The sequence below is a fragment of the Rattus norvegicus genome, chromosome 13 (assembly GCF_021556685.1).
Source record: "Rattus norvegicus strain SHRSP/BbbUtx chromosome 13, alternate assembly SHRSP_T2T, whole genome shotgun sequence".
NCBI classification, from domain to species: domain Eukaryota; kingdom Metazoa; phylum Chordata; class Mammalia; order Rodentia; family Muridae; genus Rattus; species Rattus norvegicus.
The window spans coordinates 99,072,395-99,098,273 of record NC_141546.1 but is presented as its reverse complement, the minus strand read 5'-3'; the positions used below and the strand labels follow the sequence as shown (position 1 = coordinate 99,098,273).

At 43.9% G+C, this 25,879-nt stretch overlaps 1 protein-coding gene across 8 annotated transcripts in view; it reads left to right on the top strand.

Annotated features, from left to right (window-relative positions):
• The window catches only part of Mark1 (microtubule affinity regulating kinase 1), a 105,312-nt gene that overhangs the window by 50,420 nt on the left and 29,013 nt on the right, over positions 1-25,879 (top strand). For 4 of the 8 annotated variants that reach the window (XM_087579885.1, XM_087579890.1, XM_087579888.1 and 1 more), the window contains exons 2-6: positions 4,150-4,353; positions 5,836-5,889; positions 18,051-18,099; positions 19,239-19,304; positions 20,364-20,434. In XM_087579885.1, the coding sequence (XP_087436011.1) occupies positions 4,150-4,353; positions 5,836-5,889; positions 18,051-18,099; positions 19,239-19,304; positions 20,364-20,434 (444 nt within the window). Of the gene's footprint in view, positions 1-4,149; positions 4,354-5,835; positions 5,890-15,377; positions 15,588-18,050; positions 18,100-19,238; positions 19,305-20,363; positions 20,435-25,879 lie in introns of those variants that run through there. The other 4 variants (XM_087579887.1, XM_087579886.1, XM_087579891.1 and 1 more) reach the window with 2 other exon arrangements.

The following is a 25,879-nucleotide window of genomic DNA, read 5'->3' as shown; positions in this document are numbered from 1 at the left end:
AGAGAAATGCTATAATTAGGCTGCCATCATATCTTGTATTTAATAGCCATAAGGTTGAATTCTAAACCAAATCCATTGTTTAGCAGGAATTAAATCCATATTCCTGCTGGATTCTTATTTGAGAATTAAGCCATTGATTAGGAAGGAGAAAGCTAAACTATATAGACAGTTCTTCAGAGTCCCTTAAGGAAAGACGTACTCCTGTGAGATGCTGACATGCCTAACAAAAAATATGTATTTATAATAGTTGTTCTTGATGAATGTCTCTCATCAGAACCATATATTTTGATTCCTGACTTAAGACTCCTGTGCATGTGTTTTGTGCAAGTTATTATCAAGACTTATTGATTGACTGTGTTTAATGTTGAGAGCTACCCCCCTTTTTTTTTACTTTTGATTGATTCTTTGTGAGTTTCCTGTCATGCACTCCAGTCCTGCTCACCTGCCCATCACCTCATATCAGCCCTTCACCCCTGCAACATCCCCCTCCAAGTAAAGCACACGCAAACACACAACGGCAGTAACAAGAACAAAGCACAGAAAACGTCTCGCCATGGAGGCTGTAGTGTGTCACAGTGTGTCCCACAGTGTATCCCTCTGTCCACACATTTACACTTGCAAATGTTCATTGCAATGAGTCATTGGTTTGGCTCCAGATCTCTGGCTTCTGTCACACCATCAATATTGGATCCTCATGGAGACTCCTCCCAGTTATCCTGTTGTTGCCCTGTGTCATGGATATCCTGCAGCTCTGGAAAGCAAGCCCGGCCCTTTCACACATCTCAACCCTTTGCAGGTGTTACAGATTTTGGGGTGGGCCAATTCGTAGCCTGGCTGTGGGCCTGCATGGTAGCTGAGCTGCTCACCCCACCGGTTCTCCCTCCAGGCACCACCGGGGCTTGCTCTCCAACACTACTTTAACCAGGGCACTCAATGCTCCCCTCAGCATGAGGCAGGATCAGCTCTCATGCCCTTGGTCTGCTCACCCACACTCACGCTCCAGAGCAAGATCCACTGTGCTGCCCAGGCAAGGTGCAGGGCCTCCTCTCCCAACAGCCAGGGGAGGGCAGGGCCAGCTCATCTGGAGAGCTAATTCTTTTGAAAGAAAAAAGATCACCCCAAGTATGAAGTTCTGTATCAGAGAACTGGTAAACTATAGTCTGTGAGCCCACAATTACTGTCTTCTCCAGTATCTGTTGATCCTCCATCATGTATGACTGGACTGCAGTCTGTGTGCCCATGGGTACTGCTGTCTTCTCCAGGGTCTTCTGATCCAACCATGATGTATGATCGGACTGCAGTCTTCTCCAGGATCTGCCAATCCATCCATCCATCATATATTATTGGAGACAAATATTCAAGAGTTCTGCCCCTATGCAGCTTATGCCAAACAAAGATGTCTCCTTAGGGAATTGATTGTATACCAATATTGCTTTTCTTCTTTAAATTTCGCTAGAATTTGACCAAGTCTGAAAAGAATTAGTTGTTGAGAAGTGTTTCCTTTATGTTTGCTTCTTTGTTTAAAAAAACTGATAGGGATGAGGTTAGCTCAGTGGTAGAATATTGATCTGTTGGAATCAGGGTCTTGGGTTCACTCCTCAGTACTACAAAAAATTAACTAATGAAGTAGTGGTAGGGTTATGTATTCATTGGCATTGCTGTGTAACAGTTACTCAAACTCCAATACTAAGTGGCTTAAATCAGCGGCCTATTTCTCCTAAAGTCAGAGGAGCAGCTGGGAGTCAGTTGATTTAATCTGGACTTATCTCCATGACTATGATTCTCTCAGCCTTCTCTGGTTTACTGGACAAGTCCAGCTAGCTCTAGGTGACGGCAGAATTCTAAAAGAGCAGGTAATTCTAAAAGAGCATAATAAGGCTTCTTGCAAACTTGTTTAGGTTTGTGTACTGTTAACTCCAAACCAGAACTGAAGAACTGGGGAGCTCTGTCCTACCTCCAGTGGAGAAGTGGGGAGCTCTGTCCTACCCTCAGTGGAGAATTGGGGAGCTATGTCCTACCTCCAATGGAGAAGTGGGGAGCTCTGTCCTACCCTCAGTGGAGAACTGGGGAGCTCTGTCCTACCCTCAGTGGAGAACTGGGGAGCTATGTCCTACCTCCAGTGGAGAACTGGGGAGCTATGTCCTACCTCCAGTGGAGAACTGGGGAGCTCTGTCCTACCCTCTGGAGAACTGGGGAACTCTGTCCTACTCCAGCAGAAGGGCACTGGGAAGTTACCTGGTAGACCTGTGTGTAAGTTTGGAACTAATAAGTCCATTGCAGCTCAGTGAGACTGTCATTTACACCTGCCCTCAGCATGCGAGTTTGTCTGTGTCAGTATATGGGTATGTATATGTAAGCACAGTGCCTATGGAAATCTAAAGAGAGCATCAGATCCCTGCAGATATAGTTACAGGCAGCCATAAGCCTCTGGATGACAGTCCTGGGAACCTAACGGGTTCTCTTTCAAAGCAGTACACACTCATGAGTACTGAGCCATCTCTCCAGACTGCTCAGTGTTTCTGATACCTTAACTGTGTACTGTCCTCCTCCCTCCCTATCACAGCAACAGGGAGCCACCTGCCCCAGCACAAGGAGTCTTAGGGGACTCAAGATAAAGATGTTTGAATCTGAGATAAAGGAACCCACCTTGGTCCCAGAGTCCGCTGTGGTCAAGCACAAACAGCGTGTGATGATTTATCAATAGAATTTATATTGTAGCTCAATGCCTAACTATTAGTTTAAAATCAAACACACAATGACTCTGAGGTGTCCATGACAACACACATATTTCACAGTGTGTGGCGTCACTGCAGCCTTGGTTTCTGGACACACGACACCCACACTTTATACCACGTACACCATCACAGCATACAGTGACAACAGATGCTGCTTGTTACCCTGGCTTGGAGTTCAGACTTTTGAATGTTACAAATTACAGTGTTTTGCTGTGCACACAGGTTTTCTCCTCTGACAGAAACATGATATAATTATGGAGATTAAAGACTTTAAGTTTTCCCTACCGCCATTTCTCAACACGTTTGTACATTTTCATATTTTTGAAAGCCATGGTTAGAGTCCATATTAGTTATTATTCTCCTCGTTTTGACAAGATGACTGACAGGAAGCAGCATAGCAGAGAGGGCTTATTTATTTTGGCTTACAGTTCAAGGGAACACTGCCCATCACGGCCTAGAAGGCATGCTAACAAGAGCGTGAGACAGGGGTCACAGTGCATCCAGAGCAGGGACACAGAGAGAAGGAGATGAGTGCTGGTGCTCAGCTCATGAGGCGGTGACAGCTATGGCTAAGGTGGATTGTCTCACCCCGTTAAGCTCATGTAGGTAATTCATCAAAGGTGTGCTAAGAACTGTCTCCTAGCCCCTGTCAAATCCATTGCCAGCACTGCCTGAACCACGTGTTGGGAGACACCTGTGGTCTTGTGCTTAGGAGCTGCAGGCAGGAGGAGCAGACGTTAAAGGTCATCTTACCCTACAAACTATGTAGGGCAGCCCAGGATACATAAGACCCTGTCTACAGACAGACAGACAGATAGACAGACAGATTAAGGTCAACAAGTAGAAAAGATTAAGAAGCTGTGGATTAGAGTACTAACCATATTTGTGAGGATGTTTGTCCTGGTAGTAAAGATACTTCCCTTCTAAGGGGTAGGCGTGGATAGTGCCACTCAACTTAAAACAGTAACAGGCTTTACAGGAACAGTGGCCAGTGTGGTGGTACCCAGCAATGTATCACAATGGTTAGTGCGCTGGTACCTAGCAATGTATCTCTTTTGAAAGTCAAAATACAGACTTAAGGATGCGAAGTAAAAATTCTTGTACCCATTGGTCAGGAAAAAATGATAAACAGCATGTTCACATTTTAAAATTGTGTACTATGATTCACTTTCATTAAAGATGAAGTGTTAATGAACATGAGTTAAAGTCCTTTTGTTTGTTTTTCAGACAGGTTTTCTCTCTGTGTAGCCTGGTCTGTCTTGGAAGTTGTTCTGTAGAGTAGGTTGGCCCCAAACTCAGAGAGATGAGTTTTCTGTGATTAAAGGATACTCCACCAGCACGTGACTGTTTGTAGCCTCTTAATTGTCCTTTTATAATTGTCTAAGTGACTGTGAGCTCTTGTGCTTTCTCCTAGCATACATCTGTGGATGGATATACTGAAACGCATATCCCGCCTACCAAATCAAGTAGCAGACAAAACATTCCCCGGTGTAGAAACTCCATTACGTCAGCGACAGATGAACAGCCTCACATCGGAAATTACCGTTTACAGAAAACAATAGGGAAGGGGAATTTTGCCAAAGTGAAATTGGCAAGGCATGTCCTAACAGGTAGAGAGGTAAGTCTTCATGGTGCCTTCTGATATGTGCCTGGACCTTGCTCCAGAGACTCGCTTTCTCATGGTGGACACTGGGAGTGAATGGTATCAGTGAGCTGGTGCACACTGGGATATATGCACATAGGGCATTTGCAGACAGATCTGTTTTGTGGCAGAGCTACTGACCTCTAACACTAAGGAAAAACTGGTACCTTATAGTATCCTCAGAGACTTCAGATCAGCTGTTTTCAGTTATCTACCATGTGAACACTCTTGGTTACTGTTGCTACTCTGCTGTGGAATGAGGCTGGGATACGTTTTTATGAAATACCACTTAGGCTAAGGTAGGATGAGTGTGTAGAAAATCACCCATTAACTTTTATCTGTTTGGCTATAGCATCAAGGTAATATTACTACTGTATAGATAATTTTTTTCAGATGACAAGAGAATGTGTGTCTAAAGTACCATTTGTTTGTAGGGCTGTTTGGTTGGTTAGTGAGAAGTGTTGAGACAGGGTCTATTGTAGCCCAAGCTAGCTTTGAACTTGCTACCAGCTGAGGCAGACCTTGAATCTGGATCTTTCTGCTTCCACTTTCTAACTGCTAAGGTTATTGGCTTGCACAAGCACATCCCACTTATCTCATGTATTTGAAATTATTGTTACACAATAAAAATGTATATATTTACATGTGCGTGCACTATAAATGTATAGTGTGTACAGCAGGGTTAAATGATTATTTCAGTAAATATCCAAAGTTTTGCATTAAGATTGGATTATTCTTAAATCTCAACCACAGAATGTTGGTAAGCTTTCGCGTGTTGTACACATCATGATATTGTGATCCCATTGAGTATCTCCTTGTGCATTCTACCCCTAGGAGCTGTTCAGACATAGGCTACACTAGACAGAGCCCTCGAAGATTTTCAAATCTCTTTTGCTGGTTTTCTATTAAAGTTTATATATCCAGTTCCTCTGCTTGCACAGTAGTTTTATTTGTTAAAAATACAAATTTAAAGCCTACTCTCTTGTAGGGTGATGCAGGTGACACCTTTGATCTTAGTTCCCAGGAGGCAGAAGCAGGAGAATCTCTGAGTTTGAGGCCAGCCTGGTCTACAGAGTGAGTCCAGGACAGCCAGGGCTACACAGAAACCCTGTCTTAAAAAAGGAAGGAAAAGAAAAGAGCTGCTCACCCCTGTAATGTTGCCCGTCTAGGCTTTGAGAAAAGGATTAAGATAGCATGGCATGGTCTCAACAGTTTTAAAGGGAAACATGGAAGAACTGGCGAAGGCATAATCCCGTCGATGCAGAAGCGGGAGGTGGGTGACAAGTCCATAGGTAAATTGTGTGCTAAGGCTCCAAGTTATCAAGACCACACCTTCTGGGTGTGTGAGATCAGAGAAGTAAGTGGTGCATGGCCAGGAGCAAAACAAAACTTTTCTTTGCAAGGTTTGATGCATTGAATTACATATCTCAAGTGTGGTTTAATGATTCTCTTTTTCAGGTAGCTGTGAAAATAATAGACAAAACTCAGCTAAACCCTACCAGTCTACAAAAGGTACTTAATTAATTAATAAGTAATGTGAGAGTTTATTAATATACAATTGTCTATAAAGTCAACTGTAAAATTTTGTTAGGTAAACACTATATCAGTACATGAAGAAAAGACAAACTCTAAGATATAATGATTATGACATCATAAAGTTGTTTGAAATGTGTTTAATGCAGCTTGAGCCTCATGTACTCAAAATACTTGAAGTTTGGAACTTGAATTTTCGATTTGGGAATATTTGCATAGTCTTTAGCAAGATGTATCTTCCATATGAACTGCCTTTAATTTGTACCAAATTGGATTTTATATCAAATATTGTGGACTATTTTATATGTGTGTGTCAGTGGGTTGTACATACCTATGTGTGAGTATGAAGCCCTTCTGTGGAATTAGAGCTGTTTGCAGGATGCTGTGTGGGTGCTGGGACCCAGACTGTTCCGTGATTACACTGTTAACAGCACTGCTGCTAACCCCTGAGCCCTCTCCCCAGCCCCGAGTCTTGAGGTCTGTAGAATTCTTCTAGGGTAAAACCCTAGTTCTGCGTAACATTCTCTGTGGGCCTGTCTTAACATTCTCTGTGGGCGTGTCTTACAGTCTCTGTGGGCGTGTCTTCTTTGGGCTCTTCCTTCATGCAAGTTCCTCCTAGACATCAAACCAGAGTAGACAGTGCTCCATCAAGGCAGAAGCAAAGCAGGAAGGGAGAAAGAGCATGGGATTGGGATTGTCTGGTAGCCAAAGCTGTCGTTTCGTTCATCCAATGGGAAACCTTCTCAGACGTAAGCTTTTAGCATTTAAAAATGAGGCGGGCTGGAGAGATGGATGGCTGAGCGGTCAAGAGCACCGATTTCTCTTCCAGAAGTCCCAAGTTCAAGTCCCAGCAACCACATGGAGGTTCCCAAGCATCTGTAATGGGATCTGACGCCCTCTTCTGGTGCATCTGGGGACAGTGACAGTGTACTCATATAAAATAAAACAAATCTTAAAAATATTTTTTAAAAATGAGGCAGCTGTTTGAGTGTATGAGCTATGAATACTGTTTCTTTGTGGTAAAATAATATCCATTGAGATTTCAGTAGCATATAATAGGACCAGATGACAGACGTGCTACATACGTGACTTTGATTCCTAAGAGAAAATCTTACAGGAAATTCTCGTTCTCTGTGATTGCCTACAACCCCCATGATTGCTGTGTAAGACTGGAACTTAGCATTTGTGCAGCAGAACCTTCTTTCCATTGGCCTCAGCCAGGCAGCTCTGTGTCCCATGTATGCATTCTCTGTAGAGAGCTGTCTCTTCGTTAGTTGGCCTCCTTTTACACTTGACAGCCAATGAAACTGCGGAGTGTGACGCATCTGTTTAGTGAGGACTTGGGTTTGCTGGGCTCCTTTCCCGAGACCGTGAGCTGATACCGTACTGACATGTTATAGTCTCTGGGGATGTCTCTTCTTGTAACACCAGCTTTCACCCAACCTGGATCGACTGTGTGAGTGACAAAAGGTCCTCCCTCTGGACCGACATCACCTGAGCCTGCTCATGTGCCAGGGACTCCGAAGCACACCAGTTGCCAGACTGCACTCCGGGCCTCGCCCACCTCCCACACACACTCCATGGATTACTCCGTAAATGGAGTGATGTCAACTGACAGTTGGAATTTCTGCCTCGTCACCCAGGAATGTGGCGCCCAAACTTGGTCTTTTCCAGCAGAGCCATGCAAGGTCATATCGAGTTAGTTTCACTAGTTGGAACATTTGACCTTGAAGCTGATCATTGCTGCATTTGTCTAAATAACTAAAGATCTGCCTGCTGATGAAAATATCTGTGAAGAGCCTGCTAATCTTTTTTAAGATTGTTCGTTTGTTTATATAAGTGTTCTATTTCACGCATGCCTGCATGACAGAGGAGGGCATCGGGTCCCATTGCAGATGGAATCTCTGTGCTAGGACATAAGAGACAGCAAAGGTGTAGAAATGTCAGAAACTGAGATCTCGAGAACACACTTTATTGACCAGCTCATCCAGTTGCTGCCAGTGTTTTGTGGTTTGAGCACTAGATGAGAGTTTTCCAGTAATGCCTGGTCCTCTCTGGTGGCCTAAGTAAATGTCCCAGAGCTTCTGTAAAACAATCCCTGCCACACTGAAGAATGTGCTCACTGTGAGTAAGATAGAACCAGGTAGTATTCAGTAGAAACCAAATATGTAAAAAAGACCACAGAGTTACTGGCTAATAGTTCAATCAAGACAAAAAACAAAAACAAAACAAACAAACAAACAAACAAACAAACAAAAAAACCCAGAAGTTCTTCAGCAGTATTTTTTTTTTTAAAGAATGAAATATGTACATGAGTACACTGTCGCTGTCTTCAGACACACCAGAAGGAGGGCATCAGATCTCATTATAGATGGTTGTGAGCTTTTGGAAGAGCAGTCAGTTCTCTTAACCACTGAGCCATCTCTCCAGCCCAGCAGTGTTTCTTAGTAGGCCTACCCGTCAGATGTGTTGAAATGTCAATTACTCTGGTGTGTTCATCAGATTTATAGCTGAGTGAATCCACACATGTGCTGGATGTTGGCCCATACGGCTCTTGTTACATGTGAGGCAAGATTCTGCAAGGATGCTGCTGCCACATACGTTAGCAAGACATCCCTGGTGCCCACTTAGTCACCGCTCCGTCCACCAGGAACTAGCAGTCAGCAGAGCATCTCTGACCTTGATCTGGTTTTAGGCAAGATACTGAAAATAAGGATGATCATGAGATTATAACTGAAAGATATTTTTTTCACACTGCAAAGAAAGTGTCGTGTTTCACACTGCGATGGATTTTGAGGGGGAAAGTGTTCGGGTGCTCTAGAAAGTGATATCAGTAAAATTACTGTATCTGCCTTAAATATGAGCTGTGTATTCACAGGAAGGCCAGACTTTCTGAACTCAACTGGGTTTGAGTTTATTGTGCCCTCTTAGATGTCAGGGAGAGCATGCAGTGACAGGTCTTTGACATGTTTCAGTGTGCACACTGCATCCAGTTATGAAAATGCTTGCAGAGAGAATGCATCTAATGAGCTTATACTGAGCATTTGTTTGTGTCCCTCAGATTAGGACTCCAGCCTTTCAGATAGGCAACTTGTACACACCATTAATCCCAGCACTCAGAACACAGAGGCAGGAAGATCTCTGTGAGTTCAAGGTTAGCCTGGTCTACGCAGTGAGCTCCAGAACAGGCAGAACTATGTAAGGAGATCCTGTCTCAAAAACCCAAAACAAAACAAAAAAGACTCCAGTCACCCCATGTCTGAATGTCGGCGTGAAAAGCTCAGCTTGCCAGCGACAGGACAATGTGTGTAAGTAACATGTGAGGCTCTGTGCAGCTTGTCCATGGGCCTCTTCTTCTCTATTCCCTTCTTAGAGAAGGTAGCTGAGTATCAGACTTCACCTACTGGTAAACCCTGAGTTTGTCCCTTTACCTTAGACTACCTTAAATCTTGTTGTAATCTCCTCTTCAAGACACCCCAACTACAGAATTGAACTTGTGACCTCTCCTTACCTACCTAATGCCCCCTCACCTCACCATCCTGTGGCCTCTCTGTGAACAGCACATGCCCCAAGATCATGTAAGCAGTCAACCTCAGAAGCACTCCAGTGGCTCCTTTGTCTTCATGTTCACCTGAGGGTGGCTGCCCTCTTCCATGTGACCTGTTCTGGTCTGCCATTTGTCTTCCTGCAGACACATATTTAATATGCTACCCTTTGCTTACACTCTTAGGAGTTCCATTTTCGGAAGCTTAAAAGTCAGCCCCATTAGTACACTGCCCACCAGGACTACAGCTCTAAAGCTCTTCCCTCCCCATAGTGCCCCATCCCTCCAGCTTCAGTGTTCAACTAAGCTTCTCATTCTCTTCGTCTAGCTACCCAGCCTTTGCAGCTTTCTCTCCCCCTTGCCTGACACCAACTCCCCTCCTCACTTTGTTCTTATACATTTCAGTCTGAGTCACCTCCTCGGAGAAATCGTTCCTGTTCTCCACGTCAGTTTTCAGTCGCCTTACTATACTAGGACCAGGCGCTCGTAACTAAAGAATCATTTGGTTCTTTGGCAGTAGTTTCACTGTTGGTCTGCCAGTATTCTGAGAACCTTAATGAACTTCTTCTGATCACTGGGCCTTTATTAACTGTGAAATATGTATCTACTTCTACCATGGAAGAGTTTTCTCTTGAGGGAAGTGGAATAGGCTAGGAATCTTAACATCATCAGAAAACTTTAGCTTGGCTATTTCAAAAGTTGTAGCCCATTTAGTTCCTTTAGGAATGTTTCACCTCCCACATGCAACCAGCTAGGTCTGCCTCTCGATTCCCACCCCAGAAGCCTGCTGCATTTGCACTCATCTTCCCCCATACCTCCCTCTAAGTCCCCTCTTTCCTTCCCACAGGCCTACCCTGTGCCTACTGGATAGAATTCCACCTTCCTCAGGACCTCTCCCCTGCCCATGACATAGGCAGGCTCTGCTTCCTCCTACCCTGTAGACAGTCTGTCTCCTTCACAACTGGCTTCTCAGAGCTGCTGGATAGGCCATTGCTCTGCCTGGAAGTTCTAAACTAGCCAGGGCTGTATATAGAGAGTTATAGGCTGCCCTGGACTATGTGAGACCCTTCTCTAAACAACCAGAGCAAAGCAGGAAGAAAGCAAACAAAAAGAAGTTAAATGTTATAGTGCTACTAATAGTAGTTTTATAAACTATCTGATGGACGTCTCAATAAGTGCCTGAAGGCTAAAAATGAAGTGACGTATTGATCCCAAAAGTTATGAAGCTGAGCATCCAATCAAGAGTGTTCTGTTAACGTAGGCACAGCATGTGTATGCTTTCCCAGTGAACGAGGCTTCCCAGTGGATCTAGGAACTAAAAGTCACCTGCAGGGTAAAACAAGCCCACATTTCAGTTTATTAATGGGCCAAAACTGCTGCCAAGGATGCAGACAGGATTATTACAAATTGCAGTGATGGCATTACTACAAAATGCATTTCTGTCCCTCCTAAAGTCACATCAGAATGAAGTATTTAAAAAGTTAAGAAGGTTGTGCTCAAAGATACCACCTCCTTCTCCAAGCTCTGTTTACTATAAGTAAAGTCACCCAGAAAAAAACAAGTGACTACAAAAATCATCCTCTGTCTTTAAAGTAAGTGAGTCACAGAGAAGTCCTCTGGCATGAGGAGACCACAGGTAGCATGGCAGCAGGTCTGACACATTCTGGCTGACCTTGATGAGAGTCTGTTCATAGAATTAGGATGATAGGCGACTACTAGGCCATGTCCAAAATCTACTGGTTTGAATACAACAGATGTCCTACCCCCTCCCCACCCCACACCAGGCACAAAAGAATAATAAGCAGAAGAAATGGAAGGGATTGGAAGGAAAAGAAATTAGCTGAGAGGAGAAAAAGGAAATTCTCCTGGCTGAGGCAAGTACTGATTGGCCCTGTGGAGCTTTGCTGATACTGGCCTTGGCCTGAGAAGGAAGGACTGAGTAGAACAATATCCAAAGGGGTTGGTGGGTGACTTCAGCTACCTGGAGCAAAGCCAGGAATCTAGAAGGAAGTAACAAAGGCCCTGAACAATTAGAGTAGCTGTCTGAGTCCACAAAGTAAAGGCCCTGCTTTATAGACAAGGCTTCCTTTAGTTCTTGTAACACAGTTGTAACAAATATTGACTTTACCATCCAACTCTCAGCAGACCTGAAACATGAAGCCTGAAGGGACGCAGCTCTGAGAACTCTCGCTAATGCGTATGTGCCGGACACATCACGGTGTCACAGCTTGAAATGAGAAAGAAGGAAAAGTCAGAAACTCGAGTAGTTTAGAACTGAAATCCTGTGAAAACACTTTCCTTACTTGTCCCCAGGCAAATGATGCAGAAGGGATGGTGTCAGTGATACTGTCTGTCAGGTGCAGTCTTACTTCCCTGTGAAAGCTCTACTCCTCTCCCCCTCCCAAGGAAAGGCAAGCACTGGTAAGATTGGTATCCTGCTCGTGGGGTGCTCTCTGTTAAAAGATGCCTAGCTCACTGGTTACTGTCCTGCTCCCTCCAACTTGGAGGGTTTCTGCAGAAGACTGCAGCCATTAACTTCTGTTCACCATCCTCCCTTTCCTGTGCCCATCTAGGAGACAAAGAGTCTTAGGCAGGTACTGATGAAACTTTTTTAGATTTTGTTGACACAATGTATTCATTTGGCCAGAATTTTCTAGATTCAGGATGAACTATTAGTCTATTAGTGCTGCCTCTGTAACAACATCCCACAGAATAAATGGCTTAAATGGAAAGTTTATTACTTTTCTAGGCTGGAAGTCCAAGAGGGCAGTGTTCGCAGGGTTGGTGTCTTCCCAGCCTTTTCTCCTCGGCTGCAGATAGCCGTCCTCTCAGTGTGCACAGGTCTTGGCTTCTGAGCCCAGCTCACCCTCAGCAGCTCTTCCTCCTAAAGACACTGGTCATATTGGCCTGTGACTTCATGTAACCTGAACTCTCTTCTTAAGAGCCCGTTCTCCGTGAACCGTCACGCTGGGAGCCAGGAACACACTCTGGTCCATATCAGATAGTGGCCATATGCAGGCAGCCAGCATGTGTGTCTTTGAGTGGAGGGATGGTTGATGGGCAGGATTCTGGCAGTCCATTTTCTATAGCTAATATACCATACAAAACATCAATGATCTTCTATGATTATCATCGTTTTGACTTTGGTGGTTTGAGTAGGAATAGCCCATAGGCTCATGTATTTGAATGATTAGTTACTAGGGAGGATAACTCTTTGAAAGGATTAGAAGGACTAAGAGGTGTACCTTCGTTGGAGGAAGTGTGTCACTGGGGTAGGCTTTAAAGATTCAAAAGCCCACACCAGGCCTAGTCTCTCGTATTGCCTTTGACCAGATTGTAGAACTCACACTTACTATTCCAGCACCATGTCTGCCTGTGTGCTGCCATGCTCATTTCTTGATGATAATGGACTAAGCCTGAACTGTAGGTAACCCCTCTCATTAAATGTTTACCTTGGTCATGGAGTCTCTTCACAGCAGTAGAGCAGTGACATTAGCCAGCATGCTCCCAGCCACGACATACCTCCATGATCTTAGTTGTTAAAACGTTCACATTCTCTGTCCAAATCAAACGTTAAAACAATATGTTTAAGGTATCTTTGAGATGTAGGATCCCTAATAGCCATATATTATTGTTTTAATTTTTAAAAATTACTTTCTGATCAGAACTTGGGCTCTACCTATCTTTTATACATCCTCTCCAGGTGGAATTGGGGTGTTCCTTTAAAGTATTATTTTTGTTAGTTTTTACAAAATTACTATCCAAGATTTATCTGTTTTTGATAAAACAGCTACATTCCAAGTTCCAATCAAAGACTAAAAACTGATAAACCCAAAATGTTGCACAAAAGCCCAGCTTTTTTAGTATCTATCTATCAATCATCTATCCATCTATCTATCTATCTCCGATCTATCTCCTATCTATCTATCTATCTATCTATCTATCTATCTATCTATCTATCTATCTATCTATCTATCATATCTGGTACACTGTAGCTGTCTTCAGACACAGAAGGTGGCACTGGATCCTAATACATTTGGTTGTGAGCCACCATGTGATTGCTGAGAATTGAACTCAGGCAATACCCTTAATGGCTGAGCCATCTCTCCAGCCCCCAAAACCCAGCTTTAAAAAAAAAAAGGCCTAAACAGCTAGATGAACAGAAACTCATCACTGTGGAGGAGTGTCTTGAAGGGCACACAGCTCATCAGTTCCCTCAGACAAGCCATTCTCAGAGATCCAGGCATCAGGGCTGGAGAGGTGGCTCAGAGGAAATCCTGCTCCCCCACAGAGCACTGCATTTAGTTCCCAGCACCACCCTTACTGGGCAGCTCACAATTACCTGTGACTCTAGCTTCAGGGGATGAGACAGCCTCTTCTGCCTCCCATGGGAACCTGCACACACAAGGCACATGTAAGCATATTTAGACACATACACACAAAATAAAATAAGTACTTTTATAAATATGCAAACATTAATCTGCTCCCATCAGCCTGACATGCCTTAGCCAGTTTACTTTTAAGAAAAACTGCTGAGCTGGCAGTGCTTTTTATTAAGAGTAACTATTGCTCTCCATGTGGCACTGTTGTCTTGTTCTGTAACTTGGCACACTCTCTCAAGGAAGAAGAGGGGGTAAAATCAGGGAGCCCAAGGATCGTGCGTATGCCATGGATCCTGGACCAGTCCCTCGGCACAGGCAGGGCCTGTGCCACTTAGAAGCAGGGCTGCAGCTACGGTGTGGTGTGGGAATGATGCGGTTATTGAAAGAGTAGGTTAAAGTAGGGGAAAGCTTGAAAATGATACCGAATTTAACATTTAAATTGAACGCATAAATATATACTCTTTGACCAAGGTAGGGTGAACACTTCTGTAGCTTAAGTTTTCTGGTTAGAAGTGTACCTTATTTAGCATGGATCACACTTACAAAGTTTGAGTGGATTTGTTACTATTTCTAGTTGTGTTTTATTTAGGAAACAATCTGCCAATAAAACCCTATATTTAATTTTAATCATTTACACTCACTTGACCCACACCTCTGCAGCAATTCTATTAGTGACTCGTATCTGGGGCTTTCAGATTATTCACTGTTGTATTAAAATACGTGGTTTATGTAAAATGTAATTGTGTCAGACTCCAAGGCAAACCCCAGTAGTACCAGCCTCCCAGCAGTCACTTCTTTCTGTCAGCCCTTCCCCAGATTCTGGACAGGACAGAATTTCTTCAGACAGTAGCATGGGGGAGGTAAAGGGATCTTAGTCCCACAATTACGTTAAATGATAGGAACTGGCATGCTCACTTAAACCCTAGGGCAGTGGTTCTCACCCTTCCTGGTGCTGCAACCCTTTAAGACAGTTTCTCATGTTGTGGTGACCCCCAACCATGAAATTATTTCGTTGCTACTTCATAACCATAATTTAGCTGCCATTATGATTGGTAATGCAAATATCTGATACGTAACCTCCAAAGGACTCACGACCCACAGGTTGCGACCCACTGCTCTGGAGGTTAAGAGTGCTGGCTCAAGAAAAATAGTAAGCTAAAATTTTCAGTTATAAATTCATGTACATGCCCTTCAGAAACAAAAAGAAGGGAGAATACTGATTCTCTGCAGAGAACTTGTTCTGGAGATGAGCAGGACAGGACCCAGTAGTTCCAGGAACCAGAGGAATGCTGGGTGCTGAAGTGATGTCTACCTTAAAGCAAGAGTGTCCTGAGAGAAGGTTGGAAAGGCAGCCTCGGTCACACATGCTAAAGCTGTTGGGAAACGTCTGTGTGCACTGCCGAGTGTTGGCCTTGAATTCTCGTGGGACAACCAAGTAGAATTACTTAACCATAAATTCAGGTATAAAACCATCATTCTGAATGAGTCTAGAGTCCGCAGCGAAGTGCTGGTTTTGAAGCACAGTGAATCACAGGAAGAGCACACTGAGGGGGAGGGGCCGAGGTCAGGGACTAAGAGCTGACAGGAAGAGCACACTGAGGGAGGGGGAGGGACCGCGGTCAGGGTACTAAGAGCTGAAGGTGCAGATGCTCCTGTGAACACTGAAAAGAAAAGGATTCGGCAGAAAACCAAGCCCCACAGAGGAGGAAAGAGGCGGAGGGTGTCTCCAGGCCTCAGTGTGCTGAGGAAAGGTCAGTGGAGGCCAGAGGCAGGGTCATCTCAGTCAGGCCAGGCACAGTCATAGTGAACTTGCTGCATCTGTCTCCTCTTCACCCACACAGAACTTTCAATTCCTGAATTTACATGTGAGAGACTGTTAAAATGAATTTAAGTGAAAGCGTGTGGCTTATATGCGCTCTCTCTCTCTCTCTCTCTCTCTCTCTCTCTCTCTCTCTCTCTCTCACACACACACACACACACACACACACACACACACACACACACACACAACACACACCCCACAGAATTATTAAAGATATCTAGGACAAGCCTTTTTCTTTTTAAAGGCATCTAGACCTAAGTGGTTTTTCAATTGGGATGTATTTTTATTGTATTTCATATTTCATTTTGTTATTATGTGATATGACCACAGACTAAAATGTGTCATTTCCATCATTGTCGATGTACAATTTCATCTACATGATTCCCTCAAGGCTCATCCGTGTTGTATGTTGACTTCCCATCGGAATTCTCACATGTTACTCCTCCGATCACCTGTTTGAGCCCTCCCTTTCAGTTCTCTTGGGCATGTGGCCCATAGATTGCATGGCAGTTCTTTTTAATTCCTGTAGGACGACTGTTCTGCATGTCCTGTGTCTTTCCCATAGTATCCTCTTAGCTGACACTCTGCCTGCTGTGCCAGAGGGCTCTGAGTTCTCCCGTTTCATGCAGGTTTGTTCTGTCCTATCCTGTCTTGTATGACAGTGGTCATCCGAATGGGTGTCAGGAGCCCTCACTGGGTTTGAGTTTATTCCCTAATGACTAATCATAGTGAGCATCTTTCCATGCTCTCTTAGGCTTTAATAAATCATTACAGAAACACCGCTTGTGCTTACGCTAAATTTAGGTTTTATTCTGACAAAACATGTCTTAACAGATTTATTTTAAGTTGCCAATTTTTGGTTCTATTTTTTTGAACAAATGCTTGGTTTTGATTTTGACTAACACTTATACAAAACATAAAGGAGAAAATACCAGATCATGCTCCTTTTTAAATGTCATGTTTTTTTTAACATTTTATTATTTATTTGTGTGTATGTTCATGTGTGTCATGGTGTGTTCATGGAAGTCACCGTAGGAGTGCGTCTCTCCTTCTACCATAGGTACTAAAGACTGAACTCGGGTCATCAAAATGGACAGCAGGCACCCCTGCCCACTGTGACCATACCATCAACCTGACCAATCATACTCGTGAAAACTTGTCTGTGTAGTGTTTTAAAGTTAAGGGGAAATAAAATTTAACATTCATGTCCTTTCATTTTATTTAGCATGCTTGATAGTCTACCTCTTAGAGCTGGAGAGATGGCTTAGTGGTTAAGAGTACTGTCTGCTTTTCCATAAAACCTGAGTTCCGTTCCTGGCATCCACATAGTGATCACATTCACCTGTAATTCTAGTTCCATAGGATCTGGTGCTGTTCTCTGACCTCCTTGGGCACTGCACACATGTAGTGCCATGCATACACACAGGCAAAATACAAAAAGAATAAAGACATCTGACTTTTGTTTGTTTGTGCGTTTGTTTCTGTTTGGTGTTTTTCATGAGAATGTTTCTCTGTATGGCCCTGGCTGTCCTGGAACTTGCTCTGTAGCCCAGGCTGGCTTCAATCTCAAAACTAAGTAAATCTTGGGGGCTGGAGAGATGGCTCAGCGGTTAAGAGCACTGACTGCTCTTCCAGAGGTTCTGAGTTCAATCCCCAGCAACCACATGGTGGCTCACAACCATCTGTGATGAGATCTGATGCCCTCTTCTGGTGTGTCTGAGGACAGCTACAGTGTACTTATAATAGATAAATAAATCTTTAAAAAAAAAAAAACTAAGTAAATCTTTTAAAATAGCCCTCCCCCTTCTCTTCCTCCTCTTCTTCCTCTTCCTCCTCTCCCCCATATTTCAAGACAGAGTCCCTCTGTAGCCAAGCTTATCTTAAACTCGCTGTCTCCTTGCCTCGGCCTGTATGATTTTGGATTATGGATGAGCAGTTCCCACTGCACTAGGCTATTTTACTGTTACTTGATATTATCCTACAAGTCTACTTAAAGCGCACCTGAATCTTTCACAGAGTGTTGGGTCAACCAGAAGGATTGACTTGGAGGAATCTGACCCACGATGTAGCTTCACTGTCATTTTCTCGGTCTTTTCTTCTGCTTCTGTTCCTGAAGAGACCTTGAAGACAGTGTAAGTTTTGCTATGGATAACTTCACATACAGAGACAAACCTCTCCAGTCCATCTCGTCAGGGTCTTTGAGAAACCAGGTCTCCATGGAATTAATAGAGAGGGCAGCGTGCTAATTACACAAGGGTAGAACCAAGAAGCAGATCTCTGCTTAGGTTCTCTGCTCGTGTAAGGAAGTGATTGTTACCAAATGGAAGTGCAGCTGGTGTCTGCTTGAGGTTTTCGGTCCTTTAACCAGGAATCTGTCTTATCTTTTTAACAGTTGTTCCGAGAAGTACGAATAATGAAGATACTGAACCATCCTAACATAGGTATGAAACCTATACTTACAAGCAGTGACAGTTTCCCTGCATTGAAAGGCATTTGAACGTGCACGCTTTTACTGTCGCTCTCTATAAGAGAAGGTGAAGGTCAGTGAGGGTGACTCTTGGTGCAGTGGCACGGAGGCCGGCAGCTCACCTCTGCTGCTGCCTCCCTGCTTGACATCACACTGCAGTGCACTGGGCTCCTGCACACAGACGCTCCTCGCTAGATCAGAGTGCGTGCCACCAGCTAGAAATAGAGAAGAATTACATAGAACACTTGTATGTAATAGACGCTTGAGCTTAATGTACTTTTGACAGGCAAAATAATGTATTTTGAAGTAAATAAGATACTAATTTCAGTTTTACTGAATTGTATTAGTAAGTCTTGATTTTGCCCCTTTTACAAATAAACTTATCGATCAGGCATGCTATATAAAATCACTTGATTCTAAATAGTAGCAAAGATTATTTTTAATCTACTTATTTTTAAGCATCCTCTCCTGCATCTCTAAAGGTTTTCTTTGTGTGTAGCCAGTAATGTGGTTATTCCTGCTGAATAATGTCCACTGCGTAAGCCAAGTCTATTCTCACTAGAAGTTATAAACGCCACATAAACATAAGGTTTGGATTTTTACTAACAGGTTGTATTATCTTATTATTGCACCATCTCTAAGTTTTCATTCCCATTCTGTCTTCCTGACTTTAAGACACATACCCCACCCCCACCCCCACCCCCACCCCCACCCCCACCCCCACCCCCACCCCCACCCTCACCCCCACTGCCCCTTGTTGTCATTTTGCTTTTGTTTTTTGAAACAAGGTTTCTCTATGTAACCCTGGGTGGCCTGGAACTTACAGAAATCCACCTCCCAAGTTCTGGGATTAAAGGCATGTGCTGAAAATATTCCTTTTTTATGGCTTTTTCATCTCAAACACTGTTTTAACTCTAATAGACTCCAAATCACTTTGGTAAGGTGTAAGTAGTCTCCTCACATAAGAGAAATGGCTCTTGAGTGACTTTTGTTTTGAAGTTGGAATGACTCAGTTTAGCAAGCATTGCAGTTTTCTACTTACCTTTGCCCAAGGCTGCAGAAGGAACCCCATTTGATGCTGCCAGTTATAGACTTATATTCCTCTTTTTTCAGTGAAACTGTTTGAAGTTATTGAAACAGAGAAGACGCTCTACCTGGTCATGGAATACGCAAGTGGGGGTAAGACCGAGTGGACCCGGAAAGCTTGTTCTCTCTGATGGACACAGAATTGACGGTTCCTGGAAGTCGCTGTAACAGCCATGCCTTCACTGCAGTCTGTAGTTACGGACAGATCCTTTAATGACCTCTTCCCGAAAGTTCAGTGTTTGCTTTCAAGACCTGCCGAGCTGATGGTAGAAATAGAACTGTGGCTTATTTCAAAGTTACTTAGGGATTTCTAGAATTTGGTTTCTCATCTTTTAAGTGTTTTGATTTGGTTATTTAAATATTAAAACAGCATTTGATTTGTAGTCCTTGGCTATAAGCAGAAAATCCCAAATGTGGAGTGGATTTAATAAAATGTATGGTGAAAGTGTACTCTAGGTCAGATATTTATTTAAGTGACTACTTGTATGTGGCTAATCTAATGTCCCTCAGTATTAAGTACCTACTATGTATGAGGGGCTACACCAAGGTACATGCCTAACCGTCAGATCCTGACACCTGAGACTGTACCTTGGTTGTACTGTCTAAGACCTTTTAAGCCATCCAATAAGGTTTTAGTCACATGTGTGTTTGCATTTTGCAGCTGACAAGGTCTTAGAAAATAAGTCTCTCTGTGACACTGAGGAAATATTTCAAGATTTTAACTGAAGATTAACTTTTCTAAGTGATCACAGACTGCAGAAAGATGGGAAGCAGATAGAGATATAGGTGCATAGATTCAGCAGAAAATCTCAGCACTGTCTGCTGTTAATGGGCTTTGCACACACATGTGGCATGTCCACTGTTTTGTCATGGAGATGAAAATGCAGATGCAGCTGGGATGGGGTTGGGCAGCCAGCAGGTCATATCGGGCAGCAGAGTTCAAACAAGGGTGCCAGGCTTCCATGTCATTGCTACAGATTCTCAATTCCACATATAATTTGTTCCTACTTCTGTATTAGTTTGTGACTTGTATAAACAGCAGAAAATGGTGGACCAAGTAATTCTTGAAAAGAAAAGCCAAAACTTGGCATTGTGTATATTGTTAATGAAAACCAATGTGTATTCACTCCCTGCTCTGCCTTTCTGACTCAGGTGAAGTCTTTGATTACTTAGTTGCCCACGGAAGAATGAAAGAGAAAGAGGCCCGGGCCAAATTCAGGCAGGTATGGAAAGTGCGTCTCAACTTCGTTTTGCTGATATTCTTACTGATGTGCAACGGGTTGTATCACCAACAGCTTTAAAAGAAAAATTCCTCCTTCCACTTTTTAAGAATGAAAAATCCCGGGGCTAGGGATTTAGCTCAGTGGTAGAGCGCTTACCTAGGAAGCGCAAGGCCCTGGGTTCGGTCCCCAGCTCCGAAAAAGAACCAAAAAAAAAAAAAAAAAAAAAAGAATGAAAAATCCCCAGAACAAAAACCCATCTTTCCTGAATTTCACCTTAAAATAGTAGTTGCACACGGTTATTCTGACATGACTATGAATGGTCCCATTTCATACATTAGACTAAGTGTTTACCTTTGTCTTGAGCTTTCAGAGCTGACGGAGGCAGGGAAGAAGTGCTCAGCCCTGTGTGTATCCAGGAACGGTCATCAAGTTCTGCCAGCTTTACTTGTGCACTACTGGAGTATTTCCTCTATGATTAAATATCTTAGTTTTCAGATTCACTGGAGAATTCACTTAAAGAACATGGCCAGTTTCGTTTAGCCGTGTGAGGAAATACAAGCGCGACAGGAGACAGAGATCAGATGCTCACACTTCCAGTTTAGCATCATCGTGACCTAACCATAGAAAGGACAGAGTGAGGGGAGAGGATTCCTTATAAACACATTTAGAATTTTACTTTTAATTTTTGCAACTGCATTAAATGTACTTTTCTTTTTTTACAAGTCTTTTAGGAAAAAAACTAGCATATAAAAAGATTGCCCAGCAAAGTTAACTGGACCCGAAGTCTGTGCATCACAGTGAACTCCTATCCAGTTAGAGGAACCCCTCAGGACTGAAGCTGTGAGGCTTCACACCGCACTTCACACGGTCACTACTGGATATATTTTATGTATTATCCACCACCAAAAATGAAAGCTTTCCGGTACAGTTAGAGCTAGAGAAGGTTATCGTTGCTTTCCTCAGGACTCGTGTCCAGTGCCTGCACCCAGTCCTTCCTCCTCTCCTTGTGTTTGGCCTTTCTCCTTCTCTTTTCTTTGTGTGCCCACATGTACATCTGTTTACGTATGTGCATATATTCCATATACACATAGACCAGAATATGAGGGAGAACATGTGTGGTTTCCTTAGGTTGTGTGACTACACTTAATTTTATACATCCATTTCCTTGTAAATGTCATTTTTAAGTTAACATTCCATTTTTATATACCAAATTTTCATTAGCCATTAATCTGTTGTTGGACAATTATGCTGAAAAAATGAGTATACTTTATAAATTATATGGAAATGACTAATGAATTGTGAATTGTCATAAGATATACTGAAGTCAAGCCCAGAATGCATTATCTCCTGGATGGGCCCTAGTGGGTTAAGAATATAAAGTAGTTTAGCTCTTCATCTGTGACCACTACACAGATTCTGCACTTGAAAATATTCTGAACACAGTCTGTCTGGGCAAGGAGTGTTCCCATCAGGCCATTCTCTGGGACAGCGGTCCATGGAGGCTAACTCACTAAATGGTCCTCATCATGGAGAGTGAAGACAGACTGCTCTACTTTTCGACCTGACCTTCCAAAGTGATGTGTATGGCTTTGTTTTATAGTCTCTGTTATTCAGGTAGATTCCTATAGTTATGCATAGTAGAGGGGTGGGGGGGGGTGGGGGCTATGACATGGTTCAGGGAGCAAAGGCATTTGCACCAAGACCAACAACCTGAGTGCAGTCCTGCACTGCACTTAGAGGAGCAACAGAACCAATTCCTGAAAGTTGTCCTTTGACCTCAACCCACATCACACTCAGGAGCTCGCTGAAACATCATACACTAAGTCCCTACAAAAATAGTGGATCAAAGGCAGTGAATCGCCAAGGTCCTCCCTGCTGTACAGAGCAGTCACCCCACTCAGTAAGCTTTTCTTGCTTGCCCTCAAAAACCAGAGTGAACAGCAGTGGCTGTGGAAACAGCTGGTAATGGGAAAACAGCAGTGAGCTCTGGGCTGTGCTCTGCCCCCTCCGTTAAATCCTTTCCTATCCAGGGTGGAACTTCATGCCCTCTGGTCAAGCACTCAATTATCTCCCTCCTTGTTGATTGTTGTAAGCAGCAGATGAGCAAGAAAATTCCAGTTGTTGGCACATGTTCCCTTCGGGATCTTCTTGTAGACTTCAAAGATGATTTCCACTTACCCTTTGTCTTTTTAGTCTGCTAGTTTTACTCACTTGCTAAAAACATAACAAAGTTATACTGGGTGAAGATGCTTTGTGTTGTAAAAGTGTGTGCAGTTGGCCAGTGTGGTGGATGGGAACAGTGTAGGGTTTAGGTTAAGATCTGGAGCTCTAGCCCAGCCCCCATTGTGTGTGTGAATGCATGTTCATGTACATACTTGTGTGTATGATTTTTATGTAAACGGTGAAAGAATATACTATATTAACATGCCCTTGGCCTTACTATTTGGTATGTCAAAGACAGTACACAGTTTAAGATCATTTTAGCAACATTGCCAATACAATGCTTCTGCACTCCATGGGTTGTGAAGCTACACACATGCGCGCGCGCGCGCGCGCACGCACGCACGCACACACACACACACACACACACACACACCATAGTCATTGGGACTGCAGAGATGGCTCAGCAGTTAAAGTATGCTTCCTGCTTCCAGAGGACCTGGTTCAGTTCCCTGCACCCACCTGTAGTTCACAAGCATCTGAATCTCCAGTTCCAGGGTACCCAGGCCATTTTCTGGCCTCTGTGAGCATTGTACACATGTGGCAGGCACACTGTGGGCCCATGAAAGGCAGCCTGGTTCCTGGTTGAGCTAAGGCTTGAAATCCTGGTAACCCTGAAAGGGACGGTAGGCATTTCACCTGATTCCCAGCAAACCAGGCCCTATCACTAGCCTCAGCCCTCCATAGATTTGTGGCCATCAGTCATATAAGGGCAATGCTCCAAGCCCCTCCACAGGTAGAGGATGTGACCACAGGTCAAGATAGATCTCCATTATAAAGAGGTACCTAAAAGCCTGGAGGCTTAGCCAATGAACTTCCCTTCCCAGACACTCCTCCCTGCAAAAGGTATTTAATCTCAGGCCTACCCTGAGAAGTGGGGTACGGTTTTACTCATCCAGTTTCTGCTATGACAATGACCGCCTTAAAACCACGGACTGCCTCTTTTCATTAGGATCTGCCATGGGGAGCCTTAGAGAAGGCCTTCGCCCACGGAGCTGCCATCTAATCTCCCAAAGAAGGCCTCCCAGTGCTCCACAACCAAGCCACACCCAGCCAAGCCAAAGACTCCCCACCCCTCCCCCACCCTCTCCCGGGACCAGCTGGAACTTCCCCTCTTTTCCCCTTGGCCCTGGGCTAGATCCAGCCCACAGGCCCCCAATCTGTTCTCAGGTCTTCTGCCTCCCCAAGTGGTCTAGCCCTGTGGTGGAGCAAACAGGGGACCCATTAATCCTACAGCACACAGATATAAATGCACACAAAACACCTACTTACATAAAATTAAAATAAATCTTATTTTTAAAATTATAGTATTGATTCCAAGGTCAAGGCTACTGCTTAGAGAAGAGGAATTCCTGACCCATTTATAAATCATTGCAAAGCTATTCCACAACACACGTGAGGCCTGAAGGTCAGTGCAGGCCTGCTTGTAAATCCCATTCTCAAGGTCCATAGTGGAAGGGTTAGAGAGAAGTTCCTGCAGCCTGCTTGTGGGGATGCTCTCAGGTGGCAATCTGCTGTAGGCCTGTGCAATGAAACATGGGCTTACGAGTGACAGCTCAGGTTGAGACTCAGAAGCCACATTGTCTCCATGCCCGACATGCCCATGGTTGGCAAGTGTGTGACACTGCTCGTGCCCCTGTTGGACACTAGCTCAGAGGCCATGTTCTGTGGGAAGAGCACATGCTCCATGCAGTGTTCTCTCACGTTAGTGTGCATTGTCACGCTTTGGAGCTCAGGCGACGTCTAGAGACTACTTACACAGAGATGATCCTGTCAGGTGTGAACCATGGCCCCTGGTCACACTCTGTAAACAGACCACTGTAGCATACAAGTATGTGACCTGCAAGCCTTGTCCTCTGAGCACTGTTACCTATAGAGTATATCCAGAAACTATACATGCAGATATATCTCGTGACTTATAGACATAATGTAGTGAACGTTGGCTGTTAGAACCCTTCGAGGCACGGTGCTCCAGAATCTTAAAAATGTTGACAGTCTGTTCTGCCCTGTGTAGAGACTCACACTTGAAGATGCTCACAGCATTGCCATGCTGCCCCAAACGTTTAGTGCCTGTGCACTCCATAGCAAGCACTTCCTCGCATGGAATCCAAAGATCGCTACTAGGCTGTCCCCCAACGCTTGGTTCTGCCAGCTTTATGAGTATGTTACCTCCTCCCTCATCATTGACACAGCTCATCACTTTATCCCGGCTCTACCAACAATCTCAACTGCCCCTGTCCTTCGGGGATACCCTCAACCAGTGGCAGCACCTCCTCCAAGAAGCATTTCTGATCCAGTCATCCGTAGCCCCTCACTTCCCTGCACCTCTGTGTCTGTGATTCTACCTGGATTGTGGTCACTCACTCTCCCCTCTTAATGAAACTGTAAGCGCTGTAGTGCTCACATTTGTATCCCAACCCCTTCCCCACCCCTTCACCCCCCCGGAACAAGCACATAGCAAGCACTCGATAAACTGACTTGATTAAAATGAATATCTCTGCATTATTTATTCATTGTGCATTGGTAGTTTTGTCGTGGAGTCATTTTGACATACATGTGAATAACTTTCTAACGCTGGAGTAGACCACTTTCACTGTGGTTTGGGTCCTCCCCTTCCTTCCAGTAACACAGCGGTTGTCATTCCACTCTCAGACTGTGGAAATCTCTCTTCTCTCTCCATCTGTGAATGGCTAACCTGCATCCACACTGGGTTCACATTTAACCGACCCCACAGCTCCACACTAAGACGACTGTCCTTGAGGCACCAGTTATAATTGCACACGTAGAATAGCTCCTTATCGATTGCTACGGGGTTCTTTTTAAAAACCATCACATTAAAGCTGATAATCTATTGTTTGTATTTGAGGCCTTTACATTGTCGGGCACCTCCCTGTGTGACTCTTACTTCAGGGTCCTCCACACTAATTGATGGCTATGGCTGCAAAATGTACGTGTAGTGCACAGTACTTTGCCCAGCAAAATTAGGGGCAAGTGTCAGATTAACCTGTACCTCGTTTCTTGATTATTTATTTTCCTTTTGACGGTTTGCTTTTTTCCTGTTTCTTTATATTTGAGCAGAAAGCATGAGATGTTATTAAATAATTCCCTGATTAGTTCTTGATAAATTAAGGAAATATGCCTTGAGCAAATGTGATGTAATCCCATAACTGCTTTAGCCCCAGTCAGCTCTTGAATGCTAGTTTACTTATGCTAACATTGTAGCAA